The following is a 24,063-nucleotide window of genomic DNA, read 5'->3' as shown; positions in this document are numbered from 1 at the left end:
GTTACTCCGACTGAGGTAATCTATACTGCCTACCTCGTATTTCGATTCCATGTTTCTATTTCCTAAGTGTTACTCTGCCCAATTTAAATTTATCAAATACTCAATTTGTATAATTTCCTAATTGGGTAATTTTCAAGTTATTCCTAAAATATACTCCATATGATTGTGGGAACCGAATTAAATCATAACCCTAGGTCAAATAATTCCTTCCATTTGGGGATTATTTGACCTAATTGGGAATTATTCAACCTAATTGGGAGTTACTCAATTTAATTGGGGATTACCCAATTAAATGGAATGTTACCTAATTAGGTTGAGAATTGATTTGATTCCTACCACAATTCCCAATTAAAGGAGGAGTTACCTAAATAAATTAGGAATTGATTTGATACCTACCACAATTAGGGATTTGATTCACCCTAATAAATCAAATCCCCAATTAATCAAATCAATTCCAAATTGGGAAGAAATAATTCATTTCCATCTACGGAATTATTCCTCTGAAACCCTAGCTCCCGAGACCTCTATAAAAGGATGGCCACACACAAGGATTGAGGTACGTCAGAATTACTACTAAAACTCTACATAAATTTTCCCCTCAAAAACCCTAGCCGCCTCCTCTCTCTCCCTCTTTTACATAGGCTCCGGCTACCCGGTTTACACCATAAACACATATATCTCCGTACCCTAGTTAGCTAGTGTTTTCCTTCCAAACTCTCGAACTAATTTAGGGATCGGAGGGCCTTTGGCCAACACCCCCCCGGGTGTGGTCCTCTTATTTGTTCTATTTTGCAGGGAGAAAGAGGCGGCGAAGAAGAAAGGGGAATCTTTCCAATCAAATATTCTCGTGGGGAAATTTGCTCCCACAAATTGGTGCTTTCATTGAGAGCATGAGATATACTCAAAGCGTGCTCTAAACCTATTTTCCAATCCATCGAAGCCTTCCAAACAACCACGGTTGGAAGCAAGAAGACGAGGGGCAAAACCGCCGCGATGGCTTGATCCGCGACGGCCCAAAGCCATTCCACCCATGATCCCGCGATCGACATGGTGGCACCACCACCTCTCACCACCGCGCCACCTCTCACCACCTCATGGCACCACCACCGAGCATGGAGGAACCTCCCATCAAGGTGGGCTTATTACCACCGCCGACTTAGGAACAATCTTGGAGCAACTTCAAGCGTTCCCTCCGTTGCCTCCACGCTCGACGCACGCTCCCGTGTACACCTCCAGTGAAACCCTAGCCCTTATGCAGTTGGGTTCTACACACTTCTCTCCTCCTGATCCACGAAGTCAAGTAGACCTCAATCTGAGAGTTGACTAGCTAGCTCAGAAAATGGATGACCAAAGCAATTTGATGAGGCAGCTCCTCAACCAAATAAATTTGGCTCAAAACCTTGGCCTTGGACAACTGGGCGAAGAGAGAAAGATGGACGATGGGTACCGAGTAGGTCGAGTAGGAATGAGCAGACAAGGAGAGGGACAACAACGTGATCAGCTTGCCAACATGTCACAAGCATCCGCAAGCCACACTCAGAGCAACGTGCGAGAAAGGCTCAGTCCACGACTTGACATCCGTGCCCACCTGGGCCCGTAGGGAAATGTTCATGAGAGGCTAGGCTCTTGGGGAGGTCAACCTGACGACCATCGCAATATGGATCGTGAAGAAAGGCGCTCTGCTGTCCACTCGCAGAGGAAAATTCGTGAAAGGCTAGGCCCCCAGGGAGGTCAACCTGATAACCCTCACAGTGGGGATCGCGAGGAAAGGCGCTTCGCTGCTCACTCCCGAGGAGTCGATTCTCGTCGACAAGTTATAGAAAATCATTCGCAAGCGCAGTCCACCAACACACCGCCAAGGCAGAGCAGCCGAGAAGGTCAAACCTCGCGAGTCAACGAGGAAGTCAATCAGCGTCACCCAAATCATGAGGGTTGCCAACGTGTCCAACCAGCAATGCGTGCAGAAGACGTTAAGAAGCTTGTGAATGACCAACTTCGAGACTTGAAGACCGGCGGGAACTTTGGAGATGCACTACGCAAGGAGATGGACTAGGCGAACTCTACGCCTTTCACCGTCGAAATTGAGTAGGCTACTCCCCCCGAAGGGATTCTCAACGCCTTCGTTTATACCCTTCAATGGGGACTCCGATCCCGAAAGCCACCTAAAACACTTCAAAAGTGTCATCATCCTCCACAAGGCCGATGACGTGTTGATGTGCAAGGTGTTTGTAATGACCTTGCGAGGAGCAGCCCAAGACTAGTTCCACACCCTACCATCCAGATCAATCGGCAGCTTCAAGGAGCTGGCATATGTCTTCACCAAAGAAGACACGTCTTACCGGACAATCAAGAAGAACCCTGACCACCTGTTCAACCTACGCAAGAAGTCTGACGAATCCCTTCGAGAATACATCAAGAGATTCAAAGCGGAAAAGGCCAACATTGTAGGATGTGACGACCGGACCGCATCCTCTGCTTTCGAGAAAGGCCTTCTAGCTGAACATGACTTATACCGCGAGCTGACTATCGCTCTGGGATGATGATTGAATCACCGCGAAAAAGTCCACAAAGCAGGAATATCAGCCAACTAAGCGGACATGCCAAAGAAGCGACGGGTTTAGCAACAGGAACAAGGACAAGCGCAGGTCTCACCCAAAAGGGGCCGCTACGGCAGGAGAGAACTACACTAAGTTCTCCATCCCCATACACCAAATCTTAGCCCAAGTGAAGGACAAACCTTGGGTAAGAAGGCCGCCACCCTTGAAGGGAGATCCGGACAAGAGGGATACCAGAAAATACTGTGCCTTCCATGGGATGCACAGGCACACTACAAACAACTGCTTTGCTTGGAAAACGCACCTTGAAGAACTCGTGAGAGAAGGTCACTGCACGAAGTTCATTGCGAAGCAGGCCATCTAGCGGATTGAGGATCGCGACACCACCAAGGAGCCACCTCAGAAGGTCATAAAGATTAACACAATCCTAGCCGACTCCGAGGAGTCTAGGCTGACCATCAAAGAAAAGAAGAGGAAGATTAAACAGGCCATTGTGATCTCCCAAATCTCGACCGACCTTCCACCAGCGGAAGACGACCCAGTGATCGACTTCCAGAAGAAAGATTTGATCGGCCTCGACATGCCACATAATGACGCCCTTGTCATCAGCATTCAAATCACTCAGGCCATGGTCGACCGAATCCATGCGGACGAGGGCAGCGCAGCTAATATCCTGCAGCTGGCAGTCATCCAGCAGATGGGCTTGGAAGCAAAGATCAACAAAACAGCCAAATCGCTGACTGGCTTTAATGGTACAACAACAGTTACCGTGGGCACGATAGACCTCGACGTTTACTCCCCACCTATAATCAGCTCGCAAACATTCATGGTCATTAATGAGGTCTCGCCATACAATGGCATTCTAGGCAGACCCTGGATCGGCAAGATCAACGCCATCACCTCTGCCACGCATCAGAAAATCCGCTATCCAATCCCTGGTAGCGGTGTTGGGGAAATCAACAGTGATCAAGCAATGGCGAGAAGATGCTCGACTCAAGGGCTGAAGAAAAGCAAACAAACGCAGTTCCTCCTTGTAAGTCAGGTAGATATGAAGGAAGTCGAACAACCAAATATCGCTCCTTTATAGCAATTAAAGGGTCAGGGCCAAGCCGGGGAAATCTGTCCAGAGGTCTCTCCAGAAGAAGGATGGAAACCCGAAGAGGACGTGGAGCTAATACCATTGGATCCTGACCAACCAGACAGAAAAGCGCGGATCAACTCGCGCCTAAGCCCAGACGAGAAGGTGGAGCTGACCACCTTCCTCCAGAACAACAAGGACATGTTCGCATGGTCACCATCTGAAATGCCCGGCATTGACCTAAAGATCATCTGCCATCGACTTCACTTCAACCCTGCCAGCAAGCTAATGGCGTAGAAGAGACGCAACTTCGCTCCCGAGCGGGTTGCGATCATTGAAGCCGAGATTGACAAACTCCTAGCTGCCGGCTTCATCAAAGAGGTCTCCTACTCAGAGTGGCTGGCCAACGTTGTTTTGGTGGCAAAGCAAGAAAAGGGCAAGTGGAGAGTTTGCGTCGATTACACCGACCTCAACAAGGCATGGCCTAAAGACAACTTCCCATTACCAAGAATCGACCAACTTGTGGATTCAATTTCCGGCAATCAACTGCTCAGCTTCATGGACGCCTACTCCGGCTATAATCAAATCATGATGCACGAGGATGACAAGGCGAAAACTTCTTTCATCATCGAGAGAGGGACCTACTGCTACAAGGTCATGCCCTTTGGGGTAAAAAACGTTGGAGCAACCTATCAAGGGCTCGTAAATAAAATCTTCAAGGAGCAGATTGGCAGAACTATGGAAGTCTACGTGGACGACATGCTAGTCAAGCCCCCAAAAGTGCAGATCACATCGAAAACCTCGCCGAGGCATTCAGTCTGCTACACCTGTATCGCATGAAGTTGAATCCAAGTAAATGCACGTTTGGTGTATCGTCCGGCCAATTCCTGGGATACCTAGTCACACAACAAGGTATCGAGGCACACCCGCGCCAAATCAAAACTATTCTCGAGATGAAGTCGCCTTCCACAGTGAAGGAAATACAAAGTTTGACAGACAGAGCAGCAGCCCTCAATCGATTCCTCTCGAGATCTACCGACAAGTGCAGGCCATTTTTCAAAGCTTTGAAAAAAGGACAAAGAGACAAGTGGGATGAGGAGTGCGAAGTAGCTTTTCAAAATCTGAAGACTTACCTCACTTCACCTCCCCTGCTCTCAAAGCCAGTTCCAGCGAGGACTTCTTCTCGGCCGTTAGCTCAGCTCTCATTCGAGAAGAACTCGAGGCCCAACATCCGGTATTCTACACGTCAAAAGCTTTCCTCGATGTAGAGACTCACTACTCGAAATTGGAAAAGCTCATTTTGGCCCTTATAGTTTCCGCGAGAAAGTTGCGACCCTACTACCAAACTCACCGAGTCATCGTCATGACCGACTTTCCTTTGAGATCAATACTTCACAGCCCTGACACTTCTCAGCGACTCATGAAGTGGGCTATAGAGCTAAGCCAGTATGACCTCCTCTACCGGCCAAAAACTGCAATAAAAGCCCAGACTTTAGCAGACTTCGTGGCAAAATTCGCCTCATCAGCCGAAGAAGAGAAGCTGGTTAATAATAAGAAGGAAAAGTCAAAAGCAGACGACACCTCCGCTGAACCTGGCAAACCATAGACATGTTGCAGTTGCGCGTAGACGGAGTGTCGAACCAAAAAGGAGCGGGAGCAGGTGTTGTCATCATCACCCCGGATGGAACCCTGTTGGAGCAAGCCATCAAGCTTGGTTTCCCGGCCTCGAACAACGAGGCAGAATATGAGGCATAGCTCGTTGGCATGCGCTTGGCAAAGGAGCTAGTGATCAAGAAGCTAGCCGTCTACTCAGATTCCCAGTTGATCATGAATCAAGCCTCAGGTGAATACATGGCGAAGCACCCAAGGATGATCTTGTACCTTAACAAAGTCCAAGAGCTATTAAAGGCGTTTCCTACCTTCACCATCCAACAAGTGCCTCGAGCAGAGAACGCGCATGCAGATGCCCTGGCAAGCCTAGGATCAGCGCTGGATACCCAATTCAGACCCTCGACCAAGCATTGAAGAAATAAAGCCAATCAACACAATGCAGATTGACGAGGACCACAGCTGGCAAGACCCCATCATTGACTACCTGATGAATGAAATCTACCAACGGACAAGTCCGAAGCCAGAAAAATTCACGACGACTAGTGCGGCAACCACTCCGGGGGCAGATCACTCGTCCAGAAGGCTCTAAACATAGTTTACTTCTGGCCTACCATGCGCCACAACTCCACCGAATATGTCATCTGGGGAAACATCATCTGCCGGTTCGGCTGCCCACAATCACTGGTAACCGACAATGGCTTACAATTCATCGACAAGCACATCACCGCCTTCTTTGCAAAATACAAAATCAAACAACACATCTCCACCCCTAGGTTTCCACAAGGAAATGGACAAGCCGAGGCATCCAACAAAGTCATATTGGATTGCTTGAAGAAAAGGCTAGAAGGCGCTGAAGGGAAATGGGTGGATGAACTCCCCTGAGTACTATGGGCTTATCGCACTACCAAACGAAGATCGACTAGCAAAATGCCATTTTCCCTCGCCTATGGGATGGAAGAGATCATCCCTTCCCACATCACTGTCCCCTCCATAAGCCTTGAGGTGGGCAGTGTTGATCAGAACTCCGAGCAGATGGGCTCAACCTCGACTTATTTGAGGGCAAACGAGAGAAGACTATTGTCTGAGTCGTCTCCTATCAACAGCAGTTGAAGTCTTACTACGACAAAAGAGCCAAGGTCAGACAGTTTCAACCAGGCGATCTTGTGCTAAGAAAGGCTTTCATCACTGCACCGAGGCAAGAGTAAAAAAAGATGAATCCTCACTGGGAGGGCCCTTATGTAATCAGCCGGTCCGAGGGCAGAGGGAGCTACACACTGGACACCATGGAAGGGAAGGAAATTCCACGACAATGGAATGCTTACCATCACTGAAAGTATTATCCATGACGCTTCCTCCTCAGTCCCAAGCAGATGACTGAGCCCTGCACATCTTTGAAGAAGAGAAGCAACTACTAGAAGCTTCTGGCTTTTGTATCAAGTTATTTTCATTCTCGAATAAAGCACTGTAACCTTATAAATATCAATATAAGTTCAGTTTCTCATTCCAGAATGTCTTATCTGCCTACTCATTCCAGAATGTCTCAATATAAGTTACCCATAAGCAGCGTCCTTCAGGAGATGCAGGCGACGACGAGAAGCATCCTCCGGGAGATGCAGCCCGCAAAGAAGCGTCCTCAGTGAGAAGCAAGGTGCGCTAGGAATTTCCTAAGGGAGGTAGCCAGGTTCCTATCTATTTCCTAAGGGAGGCAGGATAGTCACATAGTTGCCCATAAGCAGCGTCCTTCGGGAGACGCAGGGTGACGACCATAAGCGTCCTTCGGGAGACACAGTCCGTAAAGAAGCATCCTCAAGGAGACGCAAGGTGCGCCAAGAATTTCCTAAGGGAGGTATCCAGGTTCCTATCCGTTTCCTAAGGGAGGCAAGATGGTCACATAGTTGCCCATAAGGAGCGTCCTAAGGGAGACGCAGGGCAGCAACCAGAAGCGTCCTCTGGAGACGCAGGGTGCGCCAGGAATTTCCTAAGGGAAGTATCCAGGTCCTTATCTGTTTCCTAAGGGAGGCAGGATAGTCATACAGTTTCCCATAAGTAGCGTCCTTCGAGAGACGCAGGGCAACGACCAAAACATCCTACTGGATATGCAGAACACGCCCGGAGTCCCTCAAGGGGGACCCTGGCACCCATAAATCTCCAAAGGGGGATGCACAATCAAAATACAGGCTAGTTACTCAAGCGGTTCACAAGTCAATATGCAAATTGAAGTTAAAAATAATAATAATAATAATACTAACTGAAATTTTCATAACAAGCTGACCAACCGGTCAAGTTCTACAAAAGGAAGATGGTCGAATAAGACCAATTATTTTAAACAAGATAGCAGACTACAAAAACTGAAAAGAAATAAAGAAGTCTTCATCTACTCTGAGATGCCGACAGGAGGCCCTTGATCTACAGCCTCTTCTGCATCCACCTGATCAGCCATGCCTTCAGCAACTCCACCTACCTGCTCTGCGACATCTGCCATCATCTCATCCACTACGTCCTCCTCAGCCCCATCCGCTCCAACTACCTGCTCTTCAGTTCCTCCTTGCACATGGAACAAGTCAGGGCAGAGTGTCTCGATGTCTACATCTTCAATTGCATAAAGGGGAGCAGCCCCATCCGCACAGTGTAGGTAACCCAACTTGTACGCATCTATGGTGGCTTCAGACTTGGATTTTTTAGCAGACTTGTGGTGAGCACGAAACCTAGCCAGGAGCGTGTTATAGCTAAGGGAGATGTCAGCATTCTTGCGCTCAAGACGGAAGAAGTCATCCTTTCGACTAGCCAAATCAGCAGCAGAAGAGCTGAGCTCGGAATCCTTCTCAGCAAGGGAGCTTTTCAGCTCCGATATCATCGCCCTCAAATCAGACATCTTCTTCTCATAACGGGCCTGCTCGGCAAAAAGCTTACTGGCCAGTAAAACATTCTTCTTCTCCAGCTCGCCGAGCTGAGCAGAAGAGGGGGCAATAGCAAATGAGTTTCGGATAGTCTCTGCAGCAAAAACCAGTCCTTTTGGAATCAGATGAAATGCTTCTTCCCTTTGTCTTTCCAAGGAAAGACTCGAAAATGTGCCAAGATCACCGGCCTGACGGATGTGATCAACCAACTCAGCACAGGAGCACGGGTTTGATAAGAAGTTCGTCTTGAGCAGATCAGACACGCATGCATCCCCTACAGGGCTAGACTTGTTCACCTTGGGATCAATCGCCGACGCTGAAGAAGAACCCTTCGCCAGGGCAGACGACTCTTCTTTGCCCGGGCAGACGACTCTCTCATCTTCTTAGCCTCCGCCAACCTCGCCTGCAAAGGAGTCAATGATGTAGAATCAATAACGCGCTTGACTGCCCGTGTCTCAACAACTGGATCATGAGCAAACCTCCCGCTTCTATCCCCATCCTTTGACTGATGTAGACGACTCGAACTTCGAAGAGGGATATATGCATCTCTTTGACGCTCAGAAAAATGGGAACGGGCACAAACTACCTGACAAAGCAGATCATGATTTTCAAGCTTGTCAACAGAAGGCTCAGGCCGAACACCGCGCATACCACCAACCTTCCTGCTATCTGCACCCACAAGATGTTTGACCCTGGCAGATGACAATGGAACAGACCCCGCTTGAGTTTTCTCAATAGAAGGGAGCCTTGGCTTCTTCCTCAATGGAGACGCATCCTTCACCCGCGAAGAAGTAGCATCATGTCTTGAGGACTTGGCAACAACCTTTCGCTTTGAAAGGGATTTGGCAAAGCACTCTTCTTTTCCGACAAGCAGATCATCAGGGTCAGGACCGTTCTCTTTCCATCTCTCGACATCCTCGGCAGGGGCAGTCCACCGTCTTCCTCCCAGTACTCGCTCAATAGCCAACACCACTCACGAAACTTTCTTAGCCATGTCAGGTCCAAGCTTCAATTGCTTGCTGATGTTACTCGCTACAAGCAAAAGACAGAAGTTAGTCAGCCACACTTCAAGAAATTCAAGTAAAAGAGAGCAGATCAAGAACCACAAAAAGACATACCGTTGCAATAGGTGATGGGAACAAGTGGGCCGTCCGCTGACTTCCAACACATCATCGTGCCACGCATGATCTCCTTGACTAAGACTATCAAACAACTTGGCCTTGTAGATGCAAACTTGGGCATAGTCCTCGAAGCGCCTCACTTCGAAAAAATAGAAGAACTCTCGCATCGTCAACTCCAGCGTGAAGAAACGGCTCAGGTTTTCAAAACACTTGATCGCCCGGTAGACATTCGGGGTACATTGACTTGGAGCACACTCCATGGCGCATAACACATCCTTGAAAAGCATTGAAAACGGGAATGTGAAGCCCAAGGAAAAATAAAAAGGACGGAAGGTGATGATCCTAGCATCAGGGTCATTCGCATCCACACAAGGCCTGTTGTCAGTCCGAGACTTCACTAGCTTGACCTGCACGTCATCTGGAATGGCAGAAGCATAAGCAGCTCGCCACTTTTGGAACTGAGCTTCAGTCATAACGGGGTGCAGGTTAGCCACGAACTTGTTGCTGTGCACTAGGGAGCCTCCCCACAAATACAAAGGCACTTGAGAGCTTGGAGCCTTGTTACCATCTTCAGAAGACATGGTCAACGGGCAACTGTGAGAAGAAAAGGAAATTCTACAAGTTAGAATACAAAAAATTTTTACAAATTAGAATGCAAAAACAAAAAAGAAAAAGAAAAAAAAAGTAGCAGCAGCAAAACAAAAAAAAAGGGTGATGGAGCATATTTTGGAGCAGCCCAATCTACCCTCCTCTCCAGCCCAACCAGCGCGCAGCCCATCTCCAACACCAGCATGTGCGGCCCACGTCTCGCGCAAAGCCCAGTGCAAGCATGCACAACCCACGCATCCAGCCAGGCCAACGTCACGACTAATTCGGATCAGGTGAGAACGCTTATGTGAGAACATTATATAAGAATAAATCGCAGCCATTGAAATGCATCTGAACAGTTGAAGAGAAAAAGCGAGCTTACGGTGCATTAGGGTGGGCTGCAGTTTCCCCTTAGCAGAGGTGTCAGGTCGCGCCTGGTTTGAAAAAATCGCGCCTTTCTTATTCCTGACAGTGGCGCCTTTCTTGTCAATGGAGTTATGAATGAACCCTAGTCATGACACCCAAATACCTACCAGACATCAAGTTCTCTATTCCTCATCTCTTCTCTCAAAAACTCCTTGGTGTACTGTTTCTTGTTGACTTGCCCTTCTGTTGTGGCAGAACCTCCGTGATCAAGTAATTCTCATCTGAACGTCTGAATCGGTACATTTCTGTCGAATTTCCTCCCTCTCTTTGATATTAAAGTTTGCATGTTATACTGCATTCACTTAATTGAAATTGCTTTAGGACTTTAGGGAGGATTTGAGGGCTTTGATTTTCTGGGTAAGAGTAGTGTCTCTGTACGGAGTGTTTGCAAAAATATAAATTGGCCTGAGTAATTTGTGTTGTGTGTTGTACTTCGTATTTTTATTTGCATTCTGGTTGTTTGTTGTGTTTTCGTAAAATTCGAGGAATCTTCATCTGTTCCTCATTGTAATCCTGCTTTGGGCATGTAGTGGTGTGAGTGTTGGGCATAATTTTAGGGATTTAATGTGGCTTGGCAAACAAATAATAATAAGTACCAGTTGATCTACGCATAAGAGAAAATTGAATCTTAACTCTGAATATGAGATGATTTGGGATGCATAAGGAGCAATGCATCTTGTAGTAGGTATCAATTATGTATCTGAATTTATTGAAATTAGTGTTTGTAGGTGAAATTATGTATCTTAATGTGTTGAAAATAGTGTATCAGTTTTGTAACTTGATATGTTGAAGATTCTGTTAGTAGGTATCAATTATGTAATGTGTTGAAAATAGTGTTTGTAGGTTTAAAAATGTGTAGATAATATTGTGAGTAGGTATCACTTCTGTATGTTAATGTGGTCATAATATTGTCAGCACGTATCAGTTCTATTTCTTAAGCAAAAGGTGTCTTTTGCAAGTATAAAATGGATTGTGGGTTTGAGCTTTGTTTCCCAGAATCAGAGGTCTATTCTGCACGGGTGAATAATCTGTGTGTGGCGCAAACAGCCCTGTGTAATTTTGGGGCGCATTTCAGTGAGTTGCTTATGGAAAGATTTAGAGAGAGCTGTTTTGGGCACCTGTTGGGACTCCATAAAATTGCATTTAGTGGTCAAATTGTGCATGGTCTGGCACTCCGGCGAGTCAGAGGACTTGGTGTGAAGGACATGATAGGCCTTAGTTATGCAATAGGGTCCAACGTTGCTCAATTCAGTGTAAAGGATTTTTGTTTGATAAGTGGTCTAAAATGTGGAAGCGAGCCTGACATAACGTCTGCCGGGGAAGATCATAAGCGATTTATGAAAGCGCATTTTACCAACAGGAGTCACATTACTGGCCAGGACTTAGAAAATGCATTCCTAAAGTCCGAAAGAGGAAGCGAGGACTCGTTCAAATTGGGACTGCTGTATTTTGTGGAGTCTGTGATAATGGGTAGACCCCAAAATGTAAAGATAAATGAGGACTACTTACATTTGGTTCATAAAATGGATGAATTCAACAAATATCTGTGGGGATCTATATCGTTTGAGTGTCTGCAAGATTCTCTGTTGTTTGTTCTCGGGAAGAAAGAGAGAGATGAAGACAAGGATGGGCAAGGGAAAGGGGAGAAAAAGCGAAAAAAGGCGGTGCGGAGTTCAGTAAGAAAAAGGAAGAAAAACGTGGAGGATGAGAAGCCTAAAAGAATTAACAGACCTGCATGGAATATAAAGGGATTGAGCTATGCTTTCCAGGTATGATTTAGTTCAAAATTAGTGTTTGTAAAATTTAAGTTCGTAACTAAGTACTAACTTTGATAATCTATTTGTTGTAGATTTGGGCGTATGAATTAATTGCTGAATTGGGAATTCCCCCCCTTAGATATTGTAGGCGGATCGAGGAACCTGCATTAGTCCCTCGAATTTGCCTGTGGGAATCCACAGAGAAAGTGCCTGAGTTTAGAAAGCTGAACGCTTATATATTTCAAAGCAAACAGGTGTGTAGTTAATAATTGGTTTCAATAGTATGTTGGTTTCATGAGGAAAGGTGTTTACTATTGTATATGACCTGTTAACTGTATATGTTTGACAGCCTGTTATACTACGGCTCTTACGACCAAGTGAATTGGAGATGAGGCAACCATATTGGAGTTGGGGATCAGTTGTTCCTGAATGTGATGCACCTAGTGCAGGCCCGCGGGTATGTAAGGACCTTGATGAATTAAACTCTGTTGTGCACCAGTTGAGGAATGAGGTTGCACTATTGCACGGTGAGAAGGGTGAGCTGGAGGAGAGAGTGTTATGCTTGGAAAAGTGTACCAGTCATGCAGACGCCAGGAAGAGTGAGGATGATGGAGAGGAGAGACTTAAGACTGAGGATGCTGGAGAGGAGAGACATAAGACTGAGGATGCTGGAGAGAAGAGACATGAGACTGAGGATGCTGGAGAGGAGAGTGATAAAATCGAGGAAGGTGGAGTACCCGAATCTCGAGGAGAGTGATAAAACCGAGGAAGGTGGAGTACCCGAATCGAGAAAGGAGTGTGTACAAAATGCGAAAGAAGAGGTGCAATATACAACCCCGGATATAAATTGGGATGATCCAGATGTGGTGTGTGTCACCCTTGTTAAATTCCTTACGAATCCTCCTCGAAAGATTGACATGTCCACTGCGGAGGGTGAATGTGGCGAAGATGTTATAGTTGGGGTGGGGCAAAAGAGGGGTCAGGGAAGGAGTCGGACGGTTGGTCCTGTGACGAAGAGGCCAAGGGCAGTGGTAAGGGAAACTCCATGGCAAGGTCGGGAGATTCCCAATATTTCGAAGGACCCAATTGCTGAACCCCTAAGGCCTATTCCTCGTGATTCCCTTCTGGAGGTGGCAAAATTCTGCTAGGAATGGGGACAAGAAGTAAAGTAAGTTCCCTTTGCCTGTCCTTAGTGAAATGTAAATGGTTTATTATGATTACCTATTGAGTCACTGGTGAAACGAAATTGATAATAACAATGATTGACAAATATAGTTCACATGTGCGGTTATGTGGAGACGAAGCTATGGAAGGTTCGCATAACTTCTTTGTTCGGTTGCTGACCAAGGACGGTTGGTTGGATGACTCGGTAAGCATTGATTGATTTGGGATTTTGTCGATAAGCCCTTGCTATGTAGTAATTGATTGATTTAATAATGGAAACAACCCTTTTATGTAGAACATTGACATGGCCTTGCATTTGCTACGGGAGCGGCACAACAGGTCTGGCAAGTGGGCGGGTTCTCACTGGACGATACTGGACACCACTTTTCAGGTCTGTATTATTTCATAAGCATTGTTTGTTTTGAAATTCCGTATCTGTTATGATGCATAACTCGTGTGCCACTATGCAGAAATGTGCTTCCTTAGATTACACGCAAATGAAGTCGTATATTGGAAAGGAGGAGAGGAAGCACAGCAACGGTCTAGTGGGATTGGTGAAGGGCGAAGGGCATAAGTTGGCTAAATCATAGGGGTCTGTGAATCAAGTTTCTTTGCCCTTCAACCTAGAAAGGCAGAAGCACTGGATCTTACTTGTTATCGATTTAAAAGAGTGTGAGATAAGGGTATATGATTCAAAAGTAGATCTGTGCAGAACTCAAGCCATCCAACGGGCTGTGCAGTTGGTGTCCAAAATACTGCCCCAGTTGTTACACGAAGCTGGATATATTGGCGACGGTCTACTTCTTAAAACTGAGTGGCCAGTTAGTCGCATTTTGGATGCACCCCCCCAACAAGTAGGCGGGTGAGTCATATTCGACCTAAACACATTGTGTTATGAAAGTGCGCTTTTGTTGTACAATGAATGATAGCTGCTTCGCTATGTTTCAGGGGCGACTGTGGGATGTACATTTTCAAATACTGCGAGTTTTTGACCTCCAATGTGGAACTAGCCAATATTTCCCATCATGCCATGCCCTTGTATCGGTTGAAGCTCGTTGTGCAGTTGTTGCAGGGATATTAACGCGTGTGCTTAATTAGGAGAGGCAATATGACATAACTGGGTGGGTGTAGTATACGAACTTGCAATCGGGATGAGATTTCCTTCGATGACATATTCCGAAAAAGGGCAGGACAAATAAATTTGGATACGGGATTAATGTGATCGAACATATGAGAGTGTGGGGTTTACAAAGTGTATTAGGGTTTTCATTTGCATCATCCGAATGTAGGGTTAGTTCCCAAATTTTATTTTTCACTCGCTCCTAAACCAGGGTTTGTACTTTCCGCATGAAGTATTCATCCCCACACACAGTTAGGAAATTTCCCAATTTTTTCCTTCATTTTCCTGCATTTTTAACGATTTTTCGAAAAAAAAAACTGAATAAAATATACAAGAAATGCCAAGTGGAGGCGCTGGAGTGGGGAGCTGCAAGCCTGACTGCCACGCGGCGCATTCCCATGCCGCCACTCGCCAGTTTTTCTATTTTCTAATCGTTTCCACTTAAATATTCAATTTTTAAACGACTTCAAGGGTGTAGGGGCTTGCCGCCTACAGTTTAGGGTTTACTGTCGAATGCTTAGGGTTAAAAAATATTAAACCAATGCTTTTCTTTCCCGCTCATGGGTTAGGGTTAACAAAAAAAAAACATTCCTGCAAAATTTGAATTTGCCGCTCACAGTCACTAATTGTTACGACCAAAACAGGACAATTCAAACTTGAAACTCCATATTAGTTCTCCCCAAAAAATAAAATACCATTCCTTTTCAGATTTGAAGGAAAATTAATTGGGGGTTTTGAGCAAATTTTTGGAAGGGTTGTCATCTTCTGTTATCTTGATTTTCCCTTCTGGGCAAAGCCATGTCGAATTCTTCAACAAACACTCAAGGAAAGAGGTGTCGGCATTGCAATGCTGAGATGGTTATGCTAATTTCCAAATCTGAAAGGAATATGGGCAGACCGTATTGGAAGTGCTTCACAACATATGTAAGTATTATCTTCCCTAAGCCAATAACACTAACTCAGATCGGCCATTGCCTAAGCCAACGAAAACTGCTACAGAGTAGAAGAATTGGGTCTGACATTGTAATCCGAAAATGAAAAATGTAACTTTCTTATGTTTTTTTAGGGAGCTACAAGGTGTAGTGGCTATGAATGGGTGACTGGAGGCAACATGCCAACTGAATCTCAAATTGAAAACCAACTGGATGTGAAGGAACTTAATGCATATGCTGAAGTCATCCGTATAGTGAAGGGCATTAAAAAGATCCTCCTACTGTTGTTAGTTCTATCATTTCTGAATTTGGCAGTTCAAGTGATGAAGAAGTAAGAAACTTTTTGCGTCTGGAAATGTTCAAGCAATTTCAAGTATATATTTATAAATTGTGTTCTGTTTTGGCTTTTCAAGTATATATTTTGTAATTTTCTAATCCAGACAGCTATGAAATATGAAGAAGTGTTTGCAAATCTACTATAATGAATTAATCATTGAGCATAAACCCTGAACCCTAAACCCATAAACCGTAAATTGTGCTACACAAGAATAAGAACGCTGAAGATGTTCCTGTAGGACCTGCGAAATCCATCAACTTTTCATCTGAGGACCACGATGATGCAGGCCATATCGGCCAGATGCGGTACGATGCGTTGAAGACTGAAATAAAACGTCAGAAGATACGTCTAAGATGGTATGAAGAAACATTGGGGAAGGGGAAAAGTCAAGCGAAATTACACCTTCGATCAGTCAAACTAATGAAACTGAGGGTTAGGCTTGCGAAAGGAAAAGGTTGTCGAAGGTTTATGGGGTCGAATGAGGCAGTGCAGATGAGGGAAGCAGAAGCACGTAAAGGATTTGACCTGTTCTGAGAGTATGCAAAATGTGTTGTCCCAAGCTACAACTAGGACGGAATCACCATGGAGTAAACCGTCGCTGGACAACGTTCATTTTCGTTATTTTCAGTAAGTTTGTTTGGAAAAAATGCGTAAACGTTCATTTTGACTGCTTTTGTTCCAAGTTTGTGTGCGCTCCTGAAGGTGTAACCATTTTGCTTTGGACACTTCAGATGGTATCGTGTATGTATCCAAGCTCTAAGACGTGAAGAAAGAGCGAGTGAAAAATATGGGAAACTGCTTTTGGTTTATTATGCATAATTTTGTAAAGCTAAATGGGTATGCTTTAATTGAAGTATGTTTACATTATTTTCTGTCAACATATTTAATTTCTCTTTACAAAATGCCTAAAAGGAATGGGATAATTTTTAGCATTGATTGGATCTCCCTCACATGAGTTGTTGTTCCTAAAATGGTAATATGAGGTTTGCTTATTCATGTGAAATATATAATATATGACCAATGAAATAACAATAATAATATTCTGTGTCATTTGAAAGGAGAAAATAAGACTAATTTTTCCCAATAATTAGATACGAAGCAAATGTAACTGATAGTTGTGTTATTTTAAATTAGATAATGAACATGAAGGAAATAGACGGAAAAGGTTTGCAAAACATAATGTTACGGTTGAAACGAAAGCGAGTTCAAACCATATTCCGAAGATGAAGTGTACACTCTGTATTATCACATCTTATGAAATTGAGTACGAAAGTGAGTGGAAAAAACACTTTCGACGATTTATAGCTTCCCCCAGTTGTGTAATGCCACAAGGAACTGGTATCAATTTTGGGGCATTTTTTCCGATTTTTCTCCTTGTTATTACCATGTCTTCAATAATTTTCCCCCAGTTGTGTAATGAAAATAACGAAATACAACACATGGCGGGACCTGACCGCATCAACCTTGGGTAGGTGCACACGTGCACGTCAATGACCATTCTCTCACCCTTCCTTTGCAAACATCGGGATAATAATTCGACAAATGCTACCACCTCATTGAAAGTTGAAAATTCAAAATTCATGTGTATGCTATCTGTGATTAATACGAGGCTTTAATCCGAATTCAACCTAAATCAAATACTCTCATTACTGAACAAAAAAAAACAAAACTGATGTGACAGATGGGGAAAACAGATAAAACAAACTGCAGAATACTCCAGGACATCATATATAAACGGTGTCGTATGGCTATGGGATACTCATTGCCGTACATCAACATCTTGTTTTCTTCCTGACTCGTCTTTGGAGTTGTGTTTTGTGCATACAACGAATCCCCCAATCTGAAAAAACTGAAGATTTGTCAACATGTCAACCAGTTTAGACGACAATGCAAATCAGGGGGACTCCAATGGGTCATGGGAATATGCCCCCGATTATCCAAGGTCCCCTCTACCACCGCTGCCACTTCCAACCTCCTCGGCAAGCGAGGGCGACTCCGATGATCCTGCTGTGGAAATAAATGATATGAAGAACAAACTGGAACACGACTCCTCCTTGGTCCATTATTGGACTCAAAAGTGTGTCGGAGCTGAGCAAAAGTTGGCGTATTTGACGCACCAAGTGAACAAAGCGCGTTACAGAAAAGAGAAACACAGAATTCGTGGCCAAAGAAGAAAGCACAAAGCAGAGGATTTGCAAATGACCCTGGACGATGCTACGTACGAATCTTTGAGCATCCACAAAGGAGGCGACAAGCATGGGCAGGCAATGTCTGTGGCTTTCAACGAAGGTTTTGAGCAATTCCGACGGTTCGCTGCAGATGTCCACAAACATATTGACTAGGACGCCATAACTCCATCTGCTGCACAACAAATCATCTTCGGCGGTGTACACCCACCAGAGCTAGGCCACCAACCAGCAAAAGCCAACGATAATGACGGCTGGTAGCCATATCAATCGCTAGGCAATCGTTATTCACTTGTTTGTTTTTTGTTAATGCCAGATCTGGGTTTGTGATTACATGTTTATGCCCGATCTGACTTACGTGCAGCTTATTCGGGTTTAAATCTGCTATCACAGCCTTGGGTTCTATGTTCTTACCAGAGTTCAATCTTATTTCTTCCATCACTAACTACTGGATTAGTAGAGTTCAGTTACTAATAGTGCTCAAATTTTGGGTTTCAAAAATTGTCGGTGGGTCGATAAATTTTTTCAAGATTATCTGACACAGATATTCGATTCTTTGACACATTACTGGCACATAATGATGGTTTCAAGATTCCCTTGCTGACACACCGTGATGGTTTCAAGATTCCCTTACCTACATATTTCATTTTCCTTGCAACCGTTGCAAAGGTGTATAAAACGTTACCCACATTACATGAATCCCAAACGAATCCTTTCAAACACTGGCTCCACGTTCTAAAAACACCAAAGCCCCAGGATGGACATACACCTTCAACCAAAGATGGATCCGAAAGTTCGAGTTGCGCATAATTATTGCAAGCAGGGTGACGTTCACGACCATCCTTGTGGGACGTGCAGGGATCCATTCGAGGTAGGTCCAGACAATGTTCAATACTATCGGTCCCCGACCCCTTCTCCCCCAAAGCCCCCATCTCCCATTGTTTGCATTACCCCCAGAGTGGTGCGAGGATTGCTACAATGACAAACGCATTCTAGATTGGGAGGAACGTGGCCGCTTTGAGTCAAGTGATGACTCTGATGTTGATAACTAAGTGGCTCTTCAAATAACTTACTGTTGACTTTAATGTACTTTTTTTTTTCCAGGGGGTCGAATGTAAGTCATGCGATACGTGTGTGACACTTAATAATTATTGAATACAAAAGTTACTTTGTTTTTGGGCGGTTTCACTGTTGCTTTTCACATACCTTAGTTCAGTATCAACATGAGGCACTTACATAAGATTCACTAACGGTTCCAGATGGTTTCCAAAAAGACGCAAATTGGTATCAACAAATATTCAAACTCCGGGACCGTAAAGGAAATCAAACTCTTGCATAAATGACTCTGTCATAGTAGGTTCCCTGTCCTGCGTGCTCTGACTGGGCTGCAAATTCTCATCAACTGCAGCACCAACTTCTGCGTCGGAAGATGAAGAGCTGCAACATCGAAACAAAGAAACAAGTCAACAGCATTTCTTGTATAAAATTCAAACCCAGGCAATTACATATTCACTTACCCGCTCACAAGTTTTGGACAACTCCGTCTATCATGATCAGTCTTCCTACATTCACTGCACCGCCGTTTATGTCCTTCCGCTGCCTTCTCTTTTTGTCCTTTCACTCTTCTCGCATGCCCTTTTGCTTTTACTCGATGGGGATCCTTCATTCTGACTTGGGAAGAACTAGTTCCGACCTCTCCATTGGGTTCTTCTTTGACACGAGCTCTTGATGACAACAACCTTGTAAGCTTCCCACAAATGTCGTCAAATGAATTTTCCAGCAACTCAAAACCTTCATCACACAACAAAGCAGAATCTATCAACTCACCTGCAACTCTGCCAAGTTTCGATCTCTTAACCAAAACCAAACCGTCCACGCAATCTTTAACTTCTTTGTCATTCTTATCATATACTACACCACACTTTGCACTTTGAAGCCATCGTTTCACTATGTAATTGTCTGGCAAGTGCTCCACTTGCTTCATTCTTAAAAATGCTAGGATGTGTCGGCACGGAATACCCCAAAATTCAAATCCTTTGCAGCTGCAATAAGCTTTATCGGCATCTTTATCATGCACAAGCTCCTTCATCCGTGTCACACCCGGATTTACCCGCTCACTTACTTTGTACCTGCACTGGGTCTCATCTTGCTCTACAAGTTCGAACAAGCATAAAAGGCTTCGGAAGTCTTCCCTCTCAAACATTTCAAGAATTTCCCGAGTGTAAATGCGTGCCATTTGATGTTGCATTGGTGTTCGAAATGGCAGTGGGGGTTTTTCATTGGTATCAACATGATCAGCCATTAACTCCTTGTGCCTCTGTGAACCAAGAGCTCTTTCACAACGTACAATGAATTCCATCAATGTGTTTTTCCGGTTAATATATTGTTTGAAAAATGCATGACAGCTTTCAGCCCGTTGACTACTTGACATCCCAGCCGAAAACACATGTTTTACATATGATGGAACCCAATTCTCCCGCAAAGCATGAATCGAGCTCAGCCACGGATGGTCTTTCAGCCCATTGCTTGTGACGATTTCATCCCATTTCGCATCAAATTCTTCTTTCGTGTCCATACCCCATATGCATTTGCACATTTCCGAAAAACATTCCCCAATGCCGGCTTTCTCCATAAACTTATTCAAGATATGCCATATGCAATATCTATGGAATGTTGTTGGGAGAGTTAAAGCAATTGCCTTTGACATGGCTACATCTTGATCATTGATGATCATTTTGGGTGGCTCACCTGGCATGGTTTTCTTGAATTCTTCGAACAACCATACAAATGAATCTGTGGTTTCACTAGTTAGGAATGCAAAACCAAACAACATTGTCTGCCTATGGTTATTAACACCTAACAAAGGCGCAAAGACCATCCCATAGCAGTTTGTGTTGAACGTCGTATCAAATACCACCACATCCCCAAAAAAACCCATAAGCTCGTCTTGACCTTCCATCTGCCTAGAAAACATTTCCCATCCTTCCTTCCGAATCTACCTCCATATTGAAATAAAATGATTCATTTTTTCCTTGCTCAGCCAAAAAAAGCTCCTTCAGGAGCTCTGCATCATGCCCAATCACCTCCCCACGCACGTCCCTTGCATAATTATAGACATCTCTCCTAACAAACCCAACATTATCCAATCCCCCTACTTGCACCTCAAGAAGGCTTACCTGTTTATGTACAGGGATATTAACTTTGCTCATATGTGCACCATAGGCCTTTGTAGACTCTGTTAAGTTACGGTGAGATCTCAATAGATGGACTTTATCAACTGTGGTCATGTCATGGTTGTGTACCTCATTGAATCCTACAACAGTGTACTTATTCTTCTCGTTTACCTTCAAAATCGCAAGTTTAGCCTTGCACCCAGTTCGAGTACAACCTCGTTGTCTTCTCTTACGACTAACAGTGCTTGTCAACGCATACCCTTGTTTACAGCATACATATTCTTTCCTTGTTACCTCTCCTGTGAATGTGCACGTTCTTGTTGTAGAACACCGAGTGCCGAATCCGGCTTTCACGGCATACATATTATAGAAATTGAACACATCCTCACAGCAATCAAATTCAAGTCCCAATTTTGGTTTCAATTCCGAACTAACTTCCGGTGTCAACTGTCCTTCGCACTCCATTTCACAGTTCTTGGAATTTAACCCTGAATATCACATCACCACCATCATATATGACATTAAAATCACAATCTGTGAACCATTAAAGACCTACATACACACTAACGTAACTCGTACTGATGCCCAATATTTGGCACAGGTTTTCAAACAGCTTTAAAATATATATCAACTAACATATGACATCCAAATGACTCTCTTGTGAAACATTAAAGACATACATACAACCTAATCTGACTCATGCTGATGCCCAATATTTGGCACATGCTTTCAAACAGCTTTACAATATATATTAACTAACATATGACTTGCAAATGACTCCCCGCTGAAACATTAAAGTCATACATACAACCTAAAGTGACTCATGCTGATGCCCAATAATGAAATTGACAAATACAGTATATGGCTTACCTCGTAACTGATTTTCAACTTCAAATTTTCAACAACTATGACAACGTAACGTAGCCCTTTTAGATCTGGACGTCAACCCCAAAAACTTTTCTTCTTCCTCAACCCCTGTTTCGCCCCCGCTCAAGGATTTCAAAACCAACAGAGCATAACCACAACGGTACGGTCAGCACTTTCCAACTCAACGCCAGTTTCGACGTTGCTCAAGGATTGACGTATGTCCCGACCCCAAAAACCCAACCACAAAGATGAAATTATAAAATCCAAGATTCCTTTGTTTCGCCTGAATGGGAAACCCAGAAAAATGAGGGTGCTCTCTCTTCAATGTTACAGTTCTTCCTCAATCAAAGCTGATAAAAAAAATGGCCTCCTCATTGAACTGAGCGAACAGCTAGTTTGGAGGGGACTTCTGTTTTGGAGGGGACGTTTTGGAGGGAGAAAAGAGTATTGGAGGGAGAAGAGAGAAGAAGGCCTCGTTCTAATACAACACTTACACTTGCAATTGCTTTTCATACAACCGTTAGATTGGATCCAACGGTGTTCTCATGTTATGTTCTCACATAAGCGTTCTCACTAGATCCTGACCCACTTCACGACAGCCCCAACGCACCACAGGCCCATGCAGCGCACGAGGCCCAACTCGTCTTCCTGGCCCACTCGCTCCAGCGCTAGGCCCGCCAACTCCTTGCATCAGCTCTAGGCCTCACACACGCTGGCACGATTCCTTCATACCCCAGGCCTCTTGGCGCATGCTGGCCTATTCACGCTAGCTTTCGTCAAACCTCCAATCATGGTCCAGGACATGGATACACAACTCACAGCTCCTAGCTTGCACACACTCAGCTGCCAAAAGTCATAGCAGAAGGGAAAAAAAAAATTAAATTACCTTGGGTGGGTAGTAAAGATCAAAGTCTCAGGCACGCTAGGGCAATTCTCCAAGGTTTTCTCTCTCTCACTAACAAAATTGGAGGGATACACCTTTGATGTGAAGAACAGCTTGGGAGACCTCTACATTTATAAGGATCAAAATTCCTTGACCTAAAAGGAATCTCAAATCCTTTCCAAATTGGGTGTTCAGAAAATTAGCAAGTCAAATACCTCCTCCACTCAGGAGCCCAAATCCAAGAAGGAAGCCCAGTTACAGCTGGACAGCCCAACAGATGATTTACATCTCCTACATGCCACCACGCGCCATGCAGAAGCTAGGGGGCATTTGTGGGAATCGAATTAAATCATAACCCTGGGTCAAATAATTCCTTCCATTTAGAGATTATTTGACCTAATTGGGAATTATTTAACCTAATTGGGAGTTACTTAATTTAATTGGGGATTACCCAATTAAATGGAATGTTACCTAATTAGGTTGAGAATTGATTTGATTCCTACCACAATTCCCAATTAAAGGAGGAGTTACCTATTTAAATTAGGAATTGATTTGATACCTACCACAATTAGGGATTTGATTTACCCTAATAAATCAAATCCCCAATTAATCAAATCAATTCCAAATTGGGGAGGAATAATTCATTTCCATCTATGGAATTATTCCTCTAAAACCCTAGCTCCCGAGACCTCTATAAAAGGATGGCCACACACAAGGGTTGAGGTATGTCAGAATTACTACTAAAACTCTGCATAAATTTTCCCCTAAAAAACCCTAGCCGCCTCCTCTCTCTCCCTCTTTTACATAGGCTCCGGCCGCCCGGTTTACACTATAAACACATATATCTCCGTACCCTAGTTAGCTAGTGTTTTCCTTACAAACTCTCGAACTAATTTAGGCATCGAAGGGCCTTTGGAGAACAACACCCCCCACCCCCACCCCCCCCCCCCCCCCCCCCGGGGTGTGGTCCTCTTATTTGTTCTATTCTACAGGGAGAAAGAGGCGGCGAAGAAGAAAGGGGAATCTTTCCAATCGAATATTCTCGGGGGGAAATTTGCTCCCACAATGATGTTACTCTGTCCGTTTGAACTGTACCGTACCGTGGATTTTACCGTTTTCAGACCAGAGATGGAACTTTAAGGACTATTGGGACATTTTTGGACTTTTCAGAAAGTACAAGGACTATTTTGGTATTACTTTGAACTTTAATAACTTATAAGGACTAGGTTGTAATTTGAATTAATTTTAAGGACCAAAGTGCAATTAAAGACAAGAAAAGGACTAAAGTGAAATTAAGGATTTTTCGTATGATTTCTGAATGTTGGATTGTGATTCAGTTGCTCAAGAGTGGCCAGTTTGAGTTCGAAG

The 24,063-nt window shown here is 44.3% G+C and overlaps 2 protein-coding genes across 2 annotated transcripts; both read right to left on the bottom strand.

Annotated features, from left to right (window-relative positions):
- Positions 1–19,070: 19,070 nt before the first annotated feature.
- On the bottom strand, positions 19,071–20,731 carry LOC148294799 (protein FAR1-RELATED SEQUENCE 5-like). Its single transcript, XM_088252251.1, has 2 exons — positions 19,290–20,731; positions 19,071–19,209 (listed from the first exon to the last, which is right to left on the bottom strand). The coding sequence occupies exons 1-2, from the start codon at positions 20,729–20,731 to the stop codon at positions 19,071–19,073; spliced, it is 1,581 nt and encodes a 526-aa protein (XP_088108377.1).
- Positions 20,732–20,735: 4 nt separating this feature from the next.
- Positions 20,736–21,410, bottom strand: LOC148294798 (protein FAR1-RELATED SEQUENCE 5-like). The gene has a single exon (XM_088252250.1). The coding sequence runs from the start codon at positions 21,408–21,410 to the stop codon at positions 20,736–20,738; it is 675 nt and encodes a 224-aa protein (XP_088108376.1).
- Between the last annotated feature and the right edge of the window lie 2,653 nt (positions 21,411–24,063).

The sequence above is a fragment of the Prunus avium genome, chromosome 4, assembly GCF_965620075.1.
Source record: "Prunus avium chromosome 4, drPruAviu1.hap1.1, whole genome shotgun sequence".
Taxonomy (NCBI): Eukaryota; Viridiplantae; Streptophyta; class Magnoliopsida; order Rosales; family Rosaceae; genus Prunus; species Prunus avium.
This window is presented reverse-complemented; position numbering and strand designations above follow the sequence as displayed.